The sequence below is a fragment of the Cucumis sativus genome, chromosome 1 (genome assembly GCF_000004075.3).
Source record: "Cucumis sativus cultivar 9930 chromosome 1, Cucumber_9930_V3, whole genome shotgun sequence".
In the NCBI taxonomy this organism is placed as follows: Eukaryota; Viridiplantae; Streptophyta; class Magnoliopsida; order Cucurbitales; family Cucurbitaceae; genus Cucumis; species Cucumis sativus.
The window spans coordinates 30856630-30868891 of NC_026655.2; the positions used below are offsets into that span (position 1 = coordinate 30856630).

Genomic DNA, 12262 nt, shown 5'->3' on the forward strand with positions numbered 1-12262 from the left:
TTACTTATTATTGTTTGTTAAGATAACTTAAAAATATATTTTTATTGTTTAAAGAAAAACTGTTTAGTATTAATTATTAATATTATATATATAATGGAAAATTACATTGGGTGACAAATTAATTTAACTATTTTGTAAAAATGTTTTTAGGTTTATGATTTTGCAAATATAACAAAATTGATCAAATCCATATTTTTATATGTGTGGGCTGAAACTTTATTGTTTGTTACTTTCGTAAATAATAAAATATGTATGTTATAGACTTAACTACTTATTATTATTTTGTCATCTTTGTAAGTGTATATATAAATTTTGTAATGAATTCCGAGTCTAATTCCATAAGTTTAGATTAATGATGGAATAAATTCCATTTGGTGAGAAGGGTTTAGATTTTGTAAATGTGTGTTTTTGAAGTTTATGCCTTTTTGTATATTAAAGATTAAAGATATCAAATATTATTATTATACTATTAGTAATGCATAATGCATTTTTGCCCGACCCGAACTTGCATTTCCCGCCAAACAAACGAAAGATCAGACGTTCATCTTCATCGCCTCCTCCTCTCTACTCTCTCTTTTTTGGTAGCCGATGTATTTCTCAGAGACGTAGAAAGAAAAAACCGGCAATCACTCTTCTCAACTACTCCAAATCGGCACATTGTGATGCACAATTTGCTTATCATTTCAAATACTAACTTGATTCAAATGCTTCTGCAGTTGTTGCTTTTTCTTCAATGAATTTTATAAAGCATTACGAATTTACAAAGTCCTCTGCACCCTATTTGATTGCTTGAAAACGCATCAACCTTAAAGATTCCGGAAATCGAGGCTCACATTTTTAGTTTCTCCGAGATTTCGAATATAAACTGTAAGTTTCGAAGCTTATTTTTCTTCCGAATTTTGTTTGGCTATCAAAACGATTGAACGACGTTTTTTTTTTAATCTCAAGCGAAACTGTAAACTGAAACACTGAGAGGACCGCTCCGTTTGCATGCAGATTCCACTTCTAATTCTGTACAATGTCGAACATAACTGTTTGCGCTCGATTTCGGCCATTAAGTTCAAAGGAAAGACGAGATCATGGAGATGCATTGTGCATTCAATATGTGGACTCTGAGACATTCATTTTTAAGGTCTGTTTGTATTTATTTTGTTTTTGTTGATCGTAGTTCGAAAATTTACCTTTGCTCGGTTAATTTAATCTAACTTTATTGTAGGATGAGAAGGCTGAAGAACTTACATTTAGCTTTGATAGAGTTTTCTACGATAAATCTGAGCAAATTGATGTCTACCGGCATCTTGCTCAGCCAATTGTACAAGGTATACTGTGATCTTCGGTGCAATATCATTTTATGACTTGAATTCTGCATTTTCTTTATGATTCTTAGGTTTGTTATCGAGTTGAGAACTGATTGTATAGTTCTTGGGGATAAATTAGTGTTTTCAAAGTGCAATGCACTCCTAATCATCTAAGGCAAGAGGCGATAAAAACTTGTCGCCTAGGTGAAGCGAGACACATATAATAAAACTTAAAATACTAAATACAAATCACAGATAACTATTTTATAGGTAAAAACTAAAAAGTTAAATAATTAATATTGAATATAGAAAATTAAGAACAAAACTATTTGATATTTAAATGAAGTATGGAAAATGTTTATACTGATTGTGTTGGATTTCTAATATAACGTTCTCTTAGATGGTGGAAAATGTCGATTGGAACCTTCTTAACTGCATTACCTTTCCTTAACAAAAAGAGGATTCTAACTCACATTGTGCTTAATGTATGACACAGATGCTCTTAATGCTATCAATGGGACAATTATCACCTTTGGACAGGTGAGATACGTTAAAAACTTAAATCCAAACTATTGTGCATTGTTCTGTAAAGAATAATATGAACTATCTTGTGTTTAGATACACCCATACATAAATCCTCTTTTTTCTTATTTAAAATTTAATCTACCATGTCCTTCTTCCCTCTGCACATGATGTACCATAAACTTCAAAACAATATTTTATACTGTCAAAACGAGAGAGCTTAGTTAAAGATTATTTTCGAAATAGAATTTTCATTTGGAGTCACAAGCTCTTTAGAGCTCAATTGAACTTCTGCAATTATATTCTACCTTCTATGTAATTGTTTTACAATTCTCTCCAGGATGCAATTGAGTTGGTTATCCAACTAACCAACTTTTGTTTCAATTATATTAACGTATCTTTCCTTCTTCGGTGACAGACTGGAGCCGGAAAGACCTATAGTATGGAGGTATCAGACTATGCTTTCAAAAGAGTTGTCAACTTAAACTATCATAAGTTATATTTTCTGGTGATCTTATTTAATCAGGGGCCTGGTGTACTTGAATGTGACGCAGTAAAGAAGGGTTTACTTTCTAGAGTGGTAGAAGGCATTTTTGAGTGTACTAAATCTTCTGATGACACGAGCAAGTACTCAATCAAGTTGTCTATGGTATTATTTACCCAACCTTATGTTATTGGCTTGAATAAATCCTTTTTTATCTTTAATTAACTACCAATTACATTGTTATTTTATTTTATTTTTATCTTATCATTGCGTGTTTTATTTTGGCTCTTTTAGGTTGAAATCTACATGGAGAAAGTGAGGTATAAATATATCTGCTACTGGTATGATTATTTTCCAGCAATTAGAACTTCCCGTGACCAAATAAGCAGAAGCTAATCATAGAAAAGGAAAGAGACTAAAATAGTGAACAGCATTTTTGCAGCTGAGAATTTCCAAATTAATGAATTATTTTCAGGGATCTTTTTGACTTATCAAGGGAGAACATACAAATCAAGGAGACTAAAGCACAAGGGATAATGTTACATGGGATGATGGAGGCAAGCTGTCTTCTCATCAACTTATTAGTCAATATTTCTAACCAAAAATTTTCATTGAATCTGTGTTTACATGCTAGTTAAATATTCCAATCGGACACTTGTATTGATAAAAAAAGTTATCAATAGTTCTCGAGGCTATTTCAATGAAAATAAAGCAATGCCACTCATGTGCTTGGATGAACTTTCAGCTGAGTTGTCTAAATTCCATGCTTTTAAATGGACTACTATTTTGGTTTCACTTTATAGATGGCCATAAAGGACCCTCAAGAAGCATTGCTGACCTTATCTGTAAGATGATAAGAAATTCTTCTTTTATTTATTTTCTTTTAATGCAGTTCAATGTTCAATTTCTCATGTTAACTGCCCACTGCAGAAAGGAATAGCCAACCGAGCAGTAGGAGAGACCCGTATCCAGCTTTCTTCTCATGGACTTTATTCCTGAACTTCTACAAACATGATAGATTCCATATTCTTTTAACTGTTCATGGTCAAATCTTGGTTTTCATCTAAACATGGACAGAAATGAACATCGCCAGTAGTAGGAGCCACTGTATTTACATGTTCACTATTCAGCAAGAATCAGCCAAGGACAAGAGGTAGTCTTTTTCAACCATTTCTCAAGTTCTGAAAGGAATAATCCATACTGAATCTCAATTCCTTGAATAGGGCCAGAACTGGAAAATTGAATCTAGTGGACTTGGCAGGGTCTGAAAAAGTGGAAAAAACTGGTGCTGAGGGGAGAGTTCTTGAAGAAGCCAAGTCCATTAACAGATCGCTTTCAGCTCTCGGGAATGTAATAAATGCTCTAACATGTGGACCAACGGGGAGAGGAAACCACATCCCATATCGTGATTCTAAGTTGACACGGATTCTACAAGATGCACTTGTTGGTCACCTCTCTAATTTCCAGCATAATACATGTTCCTCAACTTAATTGATCAATTTAGTCTTCTCACATTTCAGGGAGGGAACTCACGTACTGCTTTATTGTGTTGCTGCTCACCCAGTCCGACAAACTCCTCTGAGATTCTCTCAACCCTTCGATTTGGTGCAAGGCATGTCTGATAATAAATCTTTTTCATACTGCTTGATTGACAGAATACACGATAATCTATGTGGCCTTTGGCAAGTGAAAATTCTTGAAGTTCACTTAGTGCTAATGATATTTCGAGTAACTACATGACGATCTAGTAAAAAGTGATTTTTGTTCAACCGTAAAAATCTTGTCAATGTGGGTGATTATATTTTCACATGTTAGTGGTCGTTAGAGTTCCATCATTTTTCTATCAAGGCCGTGATTATTATTGTTATGATTATTTAGCAATGCAAGAACTTTCTCTTACCTATATATTTTTATTATAGTGATATCATGGCATTGCGTTGTATATCCATACAAAGCAAGCACTCATACACTCCTACCTGATTTCTTTGTCTCTTAATTTCCTAAGTTTTGGAGTCTTTTGCTTAAAATTCTAGATTAACATCCTTAACTAAAGATCTATATAAGCTTGTTTTATCTTTTGGTCAATGTTCAGGGCAAAGCATATAAAGGCTTCTCCTCTTGTCGCAATTGAGGATAAATGTATCAGAGAACTTGAAGTTTTCACTCCAATCAAAAGGGAATCACGTGACAAACTTCTAAATGAGGTGAGAAGCAAGGAATGAATGACTTTATTTATAGAAGATGAATTTGGTTTTATGTTGCCTCCATTTGGTATAGTTGCAGGAGAGCTTGGATATTGAGCATGTTCAAAAACTTGAGGAGCTGTTCATACAAGAAGGAATTCTTTTTGATCCTTGCTCCATTGAAGAATCGGAATTGGCCTATGAAGATGTTACTTCACAAACTATTTCTTCCTTGCAGCTAGCTTTGGAAGAACTCTTGAGGACCATTGGAGAGGTATGTCAACATTTTTGAACTCTTTTGAAGTAGATTCTTCTTCTATGTTATATGTACACCCATAGCTTTGTCCTCAGCCACCCATGCCTTAACCAAGTGTTTACTATCAAAAGAAAATCTTTCTCGATAGAGATTTACTATTCTTCGCATGGGTCTGGCTAACAAAAACCTCTAGAGATAAGGCATTTTCTATCATGATTTTGTGAGGCCTCCTACTATGAAAGAACGAAGGGCAAGAAGGAAAATGAATGAGCAAATTGGTTGGAGGACCAGCTGAAGGAATGTTGTACGTGTGGGGACAAGGGGTTGAGGATCAATGTGAGGTGGGAATGTTTTTGGGAGTGAGAACTTACCTGAGGAGAGACAACTCTCTTGAATAGCCGAGAGTTATTCTTGTTGTTTTCCTTGTTTTGGTATTTTACTCGGTTTTTGGATATTTTAGCTTGTTAAGCATTACACACCAGTGTATTTCTGTTGACATATAGTTGTAGAACACAAAGGAGGTGGATATCCCCTATTTTTGTGGAGTTTGGGTGTTTCCTTGGAAGTGTTTGTGTTTCTTTCTTTGTTCAGGGAGTTAGGATACCTAATAGATTTATTGGAGCACCTTTCTTGGATCATCAAATCTTTCAAACTCCTCCTCACTGCTCCTCTGGATCATAAATTCTTCAAATAAAACAAGGCTGATTGTCCAATTGTATGGATTAAATAGATATTTAGCAAGAAAGGTTTCTCCGCAGAAATAGTCCAGCTCGACTACAATGGAGGAAACTGATACCTGCTGGTGGAGAAAGAAAGGGTTGTGATTGGATTGGTATCGGGAGTTAATTGGGTACTAAGGGCATAATAGTAATTAGCTAAGGAGTTTGTTAGCAACTTATAAATAGAGGGGAGGGGAATGGAGAAGATAAGCAATATTTTTGTGAGAGAAATTAAGGCTTGAGAGTTATCTTAAGATTGGGAGGGTCCAAGTACCTCAAACATTTGGGTTTATCTTGTATTTCCGTTAATTCTATTTATATCAATATATCTGGGTTCTATCAGCTTGGTTTGCATTTATAGGTCTCATCACTTTTTACAACTCAGATGCTACCAACACCATTAACGTTGGCCAACAATTTTCTTACTAAGGTTACTAAGGTTGCCCCTCGCATCAATGGAGTCAAAACAAGAGACAACAATAGGTTGGAAGAAAGGAAAACTTTGTGAGAGAATCCTTTTACCCCACTTTCTACCCCTTCATGGCTAATCCAAAAGACATGGGTAGCCCTCAACCCCTCGTCAATTCTGCGACATGCAATATTATTGTTCTCAAGGGATTTCCATGATGTATGATACGAAATACCAACAGCCATTCAAGCAGGTTATAACTTACTATTTGTTAGCTTCCTTCCAACCAAACAAGGCCATTATGCGCTATGGAGATCACAAACAGGTAAAATCCCCTTGGATCCTACAAAGGATGACAGAACGTTGGCTCCTTTCATCTACTATATTCCCCCATGAAATCATCAAGAGTTTCAACGGTGTGTCACCTGGTTGAAGTGGGACACACTTAATAAAATAATGAATAATATTATTATAGATAAGAAAATTCTTAGGATTAGAAAGAAACTAACTCAAATATCTTTGAGGAAGAAAAAGAATATTGTAAAAATGAAACATAAATTTAGGACTGGAAATCCAAGGAACATAAGTAGAAATGCCTTTTAATAGGTTTCTTTTAGAGCCCTCCAATGATTAAAAATCATCAAAATTTCAACTCTCCTTCATTTTCTTCTTTTTTGATAAACTACTAATGAATGCTTGAACAACAACGACAGATGGCATCTTTGATAATGTTTAAAGTTGGAAAGGGTGATAGGATTCTGTTCTGGTTGGACCCGTGTGGATAGAGTTGCTTTGAAGATTAGTTATCCGAGATTATTCAGCATTGCCTTCAAGCTGAAAGCTTCCATTTCAGATCACTGGGACATAGCCACTTCCTCTTAGTCCCTCAATTTTCGTAGATTGTTGAAGGAGGTTGAGATTTCAGATTTTCAATTACTCCTGGGGTCCTTGGAAAGGAAGTTTATCCAATTTTTCAGATAAAAAAACCTGGCCGTTGGAACTTTTTTTTCTGAAAAGGATATGAGTCTCACTATTATTAATATTGAAAATGGAGAGACAAAACTCAATGTACATGAGGGACATACAAAGAGCAATGGGGGAGGGGGAGGATCAGCAGGCGCACCCAGACATCTCAACTAGGTTGACACCCCCTTAGCGGCTTCATCACATTCATAAGTGAAAAAAAAACCCACATAGCAGGTTAAATAAAAGCAATACAGCAAAACAATAACAAATTAAAGGCCACAATACAAGTCCAAAAAAGATGATAAAGCAAGGTAGCAAGCCGAATACAGAGCAAAAATAATAATCCTTGATTGAGCAAAAACTGATTGGAGCAGAAGGCTTGATCTGGGAGACAAGATAAACTAGAACTTCAAGGTGGGGAGGCTATAAAGGCTGACCAATTTAAAACAATCTCCTGCGAAGAATAATCCTGAAAAAATTTGGATAATGAGCACCATGAAGATGCATTCAAACGAGCAGAATCATAGCGTTCCATCCAAGTCGATGATTTATCATGGAAGACTCTTTGGTTTCTTTCAAACCAGATTTCAGCTAAAAAAGCTTTTACTGCATTTGCCCACAAACATTCAACAGTCTTCTTCTTCAAGTTTGGACCAGCAAGGATTTGAGACACATTGTTCTTAAAAACACGATCAAGAACCCAACAAAAATTGAATGCTTGGAGAAGGCGGAACCAACTTTTAGAAGCAAAGACACAGTCAAATAAAAGGTGCTGGATGCTTTGCATGTTATAAACACAAAGGGGGCAGGCATGAGGTGAGAGGGCATGAGAGGGAAGCTTTCTTTGAAGTACGGAGGCACAGTTTAAAATTCCAAAGAGCATAATCCATATGGAAATATTTGTCCTTCTTGGGCTGTTAGATTTCCAAAGCCTTTTGTACAAAGAACTTTCCAAAGGAGAAAATGTCGAAAGATGCTTAACCAATGATTTTACCGAGAAGAAGCCTGAGGTTTTAAGGGACCAAAATCTTTGATCTGGAAAGGAGGCTGGCTGTGAAGAAGAAATCTGACTCAGCAAGGTCTGGAAATAAAAAATTTCCTCAACATTTAGCAATCTTCTGAACAAGATGGACCAAGAATTGGTTGAAGAGTCACAATGATCTGAAACAGACCCATTTGGATTGATTGCAATCCTAACCAATCTTGGAAATTTACACTCCAAAGTGATAATGTCCATCCAAGAGTGCTTCTAAAACAATATTTTGCTTCCATCGCCTAATTTGAAAAGAGCCAATGAGTCAATTTTGCCCATTGCCTTTATATGCTAATCCAAGGACTTTTTAGACTCACAGATTCTTCTTCACTTGAATGCTAATTGAAAGTGCTACTTCCATGAATGCTTCTAATCACTTGACACCAAAGGGAATTTTCTTCTTTTGAGAAATGCCATCCCCACTTAGACAATAAGGACTGATTCTTGTGCTTCAACTTGCCCAAACTAAGTCCTCCATCTTTGTAAGATTTAATTACAGCATCCCATTTTACTAGGTGGTTTAGCTTTCCTCCCTTGTTTCCTTCCCAAAAGAAATTTCTCATGATTCTTTCCAATGAACTTAGAGCAGATTCTGGCATGAGGAAAACAAACATATAGTAGCAGATTCTGGCATGAGGAAAACAAACATATAGTAAGTGGGGAGGCTGGATAGAATTGATTTGCAAAGTGTAATCCTCCCATCCCTAGAGAGATTGTATCTTCTCCATTTATCTTGCTTTCCATGGACTTTATCAATAATGGACTGCCAAAATTGAGCACTTTTTCGATGACCTCCCAAAGGAAGACCGAGATAAATGAAGGGGAGACTTTCTATCCTGCAGTTTAAGATGTTTGCTGTTGAAATAACCTTGCTGTCCTCAATATTTAAACCACAAATAGCTGATTTTTCCCAATTAATCTTTTGACCAGAACACCATTCAAAGACTAGTAATGTTTTCCTAAGATTTTCCATCATTTTCTCATCAAATTTACAAAACATAGCGTATCATCTACAAATTGGAGGATAGGAATGTGAATCCTATCTTTTCCGACTATAAAGCCTTCAAACATTTCTTTCTTATGAAGGTTGGAGAAGAGACGGCTCAAAACTTCATTTTGGAGTCTCTTTTATTTATGTCCAGCAGCTGATTAGCTTTCTCTTTGTACTGTTTTTCTTTCAGTATATCTCTTGGAAAAACTCCCCCTTCCCCTACCCCACTCCACTCATAGACTCCTCTCCTTCCTTTTTAACCACCCTTTCCTTCTTATATAATTGCAAGACCTAAAAATTGTAAATGTAAAATAGTCCCCTAGTTCACCCTGAGATTGTCTTGAGTTATTGCATTAGAACTACTCAATAACTCCCGACTTCTCTTTCTTCTTTCTCCTACTATATTCTAGTATTATGGGAGGTCTAACATTACATTCCTCCTCCATAACCACCTTGTTCTCAAGGTGAAAATCAGGAAACTGGTGTTGGAATTCATCACAATTTTCCCAAGTGGCTTCATGCCGTGGAAGTCCCTTCCAGCTAATTAAGACTTCTCAATTTCCTCTGGAAGGATTCTTTTGGTATCCAAATAGTTCCTCTGGTGTGACCATCCATTCATGCTTCTCAGATATATAAGGAATCAATGGATGTGCTATTGAGTGCTCTCTTATCACCTTCTTTAGTTGGGAGATTGATGGAACTCCAATTGGACTCAAGTAAGAAATCTTCTTATTACCTAATATCCATGAATGAATATAAAGGATCGAATTGAGAATCTCTCAATTAGGAACTCTCTCTCTCTATTCTGCCTTCCTCTCTCTCAAGGAATTGCAAGAATATCTATAACTACTAACATTCTTCTACTTATACTAACATCAATAGTATGTGAACGGCATGACAAATTTTCTTGGCCCCTTTAAAATCATGGAAAAGATTGGCCTGGTAGCATACAGATTGGAACTGCCTAAATCATCATCCATCCATTCAGTTTTTCATGTGTCTCAACTCAAAAAAGTGGTAGGTGATCACAAGTTGGAGCAGTCTGATGTGATGTCTTATTTGACTGAAAACTACGAATGGATAGCTAAACCAGAAGAGATATATGAGTACACGAAGAATAAGAAGGGAGAATGGGAAGCATTGGTTAAATGGCAAGGCTTGCCTCCTTAGGAGGCGACGTGGGAGAAATATGAGGATTTTCTCCATGAGGACAAGGTGATTTTGGAAAGGGAATGTTATGATAGACCACCAATCATATATCAATATAGTAGAAGAAAGAAGGAGCAAGGGACCACAACAGTCACAGAAAATGATGGAAACAAAGTTTTAAAGTAATTAGCTGTCATTTTGTTAATCTGTTAGTATGAGTAAATAATGTGTTAATATGTTAGTATAAGTAGAAGAATGTTAGGAAGACGGAAGGCAGTTAGAAAGTAGTTAGAGACATTCTTGCAATTCCTTAGAGAGAGGGGAAGACATGATGGAGAGAGAGTTCCGAAATTACAGTTTGTCCCTAAACATGTAGATGCTCTTACATGTTTAGGGACAAACTGTAATTTTTAGCCTTACATTCAAAGTTTCTATTATGATTTTTTTTTAAAATTGTTTTTAGATACTTATAAGGTGGTGCTTATTCCACCTATTTAATTGATAGTTTAAAATCTAATAGAAACTTTGAATGTTCAGTGACCTTGGTTTAAAATATCAATGCCAACAAAAATATCAAACTCTCGATTTTACTAGATTTGGAAATGGCTAAACATTTTTATGAGTATTAAACAAATTAGCATGTTTATTATTTATATTTATATTTACACTGAGGACATTGTGTTTCTTATATTTTTTATGTTTGATGGATTTTTGTTTACAATATAACATTTTGGATGCCGAACCCAAAGGAAAATTATTTAATAGTATGTGATCGTGTTTGTAATTGGTAAACTAAGTAAAAAGGAAGTAGAGAGCATGGTGTTTGTTATAGCAATAATGTAAAAGTTTTGAGGTTGGGTTGTGTGCTTTGATGTTAATGCAGCTTAAGAAAGAGAATGAGAAGCTGATGAGAAGATTATCAGCAGCTGAACTCAATCATCACCCCATCTCTAACTCCAGCTTACTGCTTACTATTTCTTCCATTTTTTGTCTCTTTACGGATTGCTTAAAATCTCTTTTCCATTTCCCAATCAACCATTATAATTAGTTTCAAATTCAAAACCAACTATTTTGTTTTTTTTTTACTCCAACAAAATAAATTAGTCTTGCAGAATTATAAATTTCGAGTTTGAACATTGTAGCAATTCCATTTCTTCTGGCTCTATTCTTTACATTACATTGGAGACACTAAGATATCAAAGTGATTCGAATATTTTTAGTGGACTTTCATCTTTTGTGTCCTTAATTCTACATTATTTTAAGGCTAAAAATTACAGTTTGTCCCTAAACATGTAGTGAGGATTTAGTGTTTTGAGTTTTGTTGTGTAACCATTAATTAACTTTCAATTTTTTAACAATTTAGTCTATTAGACTTAAGTGACTAACAATTTAACAACTATTTGATTTTTAGTTTTTGGTTTTTGAAAATTGAACCTACAAATTTCACTTCCAATCATTGGCTTCCCAGTTTTGTTTGCTGCATCTTGAAAGTGTTTTGAAAACTAAAAAACTAGTTTTTGAAAATTTGCTTTGTTTTTTAAATTTGAGTAAGAATTCAACTTTTGTACTTGAAAATGTAAGAATATGAGAGGAAGAATTAGTTTAATTTTCAACAACCAAGAAGAAAAAATAAAATGGTTGTCAAACAGAGCCTTTACTTAAAAAATTGTAATGGTCTACAATTATTTAGTCTTGGGTTAGTTAGGTCTTAGCTACTTTCCCTTTTGGGTAGTTGGCGACTTATGTTGGTCAACCGATGAGAATTGCTCGACTAACGCGATAAAACTTATAAGTAGTGCTTCTTATCAAGAACTTATCATCTACCTAAGCTATGAATAACACACTAACTTGTGGAAAGTAAATGAATGTTGAACTGAAAAGGCATAAACATGTAACATATACAAAGAATGTAGGCCGTAGGCGAACGTACAATATAGACAGTAGACATTACAAAGAATACGAAAATGGAAGATAAGACAATAATGGGAAAGTACTACAAGTTAGGGGACAAAGGGGAATGACCTTCTCTACCCAAGCTCCAAGCTCTTACTCACAGCATGTCTAGCGAAGAAGAAGAAGATTGAACTCTTTACACTTGTGGTTCATCTAAACCCTCTTTCATGGTCTGTTCAAAACTCACGCTGGCCCATGCAGGCCTCCTTTTCTTGGTGAGGATGAAGTACTTTTATAGACAGCTTTTAGGTAGAAAACTTCTATTCCTATGAGATTGTCAATGTCGACTTCGGTCCTCT

General features: G+C 35.2%; 1 protein-coding gene across 3 annotated transcripts; it reads left to right on the plus strand.

Annotated features, from left to right (window-relative positions):
• The first annotated feature begins 494 nt into the window (after window positions 1–494).
• On the plus strand, window positions 495–11240 carry LOC101206933 (kinesin-like protein KIN-1). 3 transcript variants are annotated; one of them, XM_031880456.1, is made up of 16 exons: window positions 495–867; window positions 949–1132; window positions 1217–1319; window positions 1795–1838; window positions 2239–2268; window positions 2347–2469; window positions 2599–2624; window positions 2780–2861; window positions 3108–3149; window positions 3235–3268; window positions 3382–3457; window positions 3528–3747; window positions 3825–3916; window positions 4397–4508; window positions 4582–4761; window positions 10894–11240. In XM_031880456.1, the coding sequence occupies exons 2-16, from the start codon at window positions 1019–1021 to the stop codon at window positions 11056–11058; spliced, it is 1443 nt and encodes a 480-aa protein (XP_031736316.1). In that variant the 5' UTR covers window positions 495–867; window positions 949–1018; the 3' UTR covers window positions 11059–11240. The 3 variants fall into 3 exon arrangements, with proteins under 3 accessions (XP_031736316.1, XP_004142586.1, XP_031736317.1); XM_004142538.3 differs by having other exon boundaries at window positions 997–1132; XM_031880457.1 differs by lacking the exon at window positions 1795–1838 and having other exon boundaries at window positions 997–1132.
• Window positions 11241–12262: the final 1022 nt, after the last annotated feature.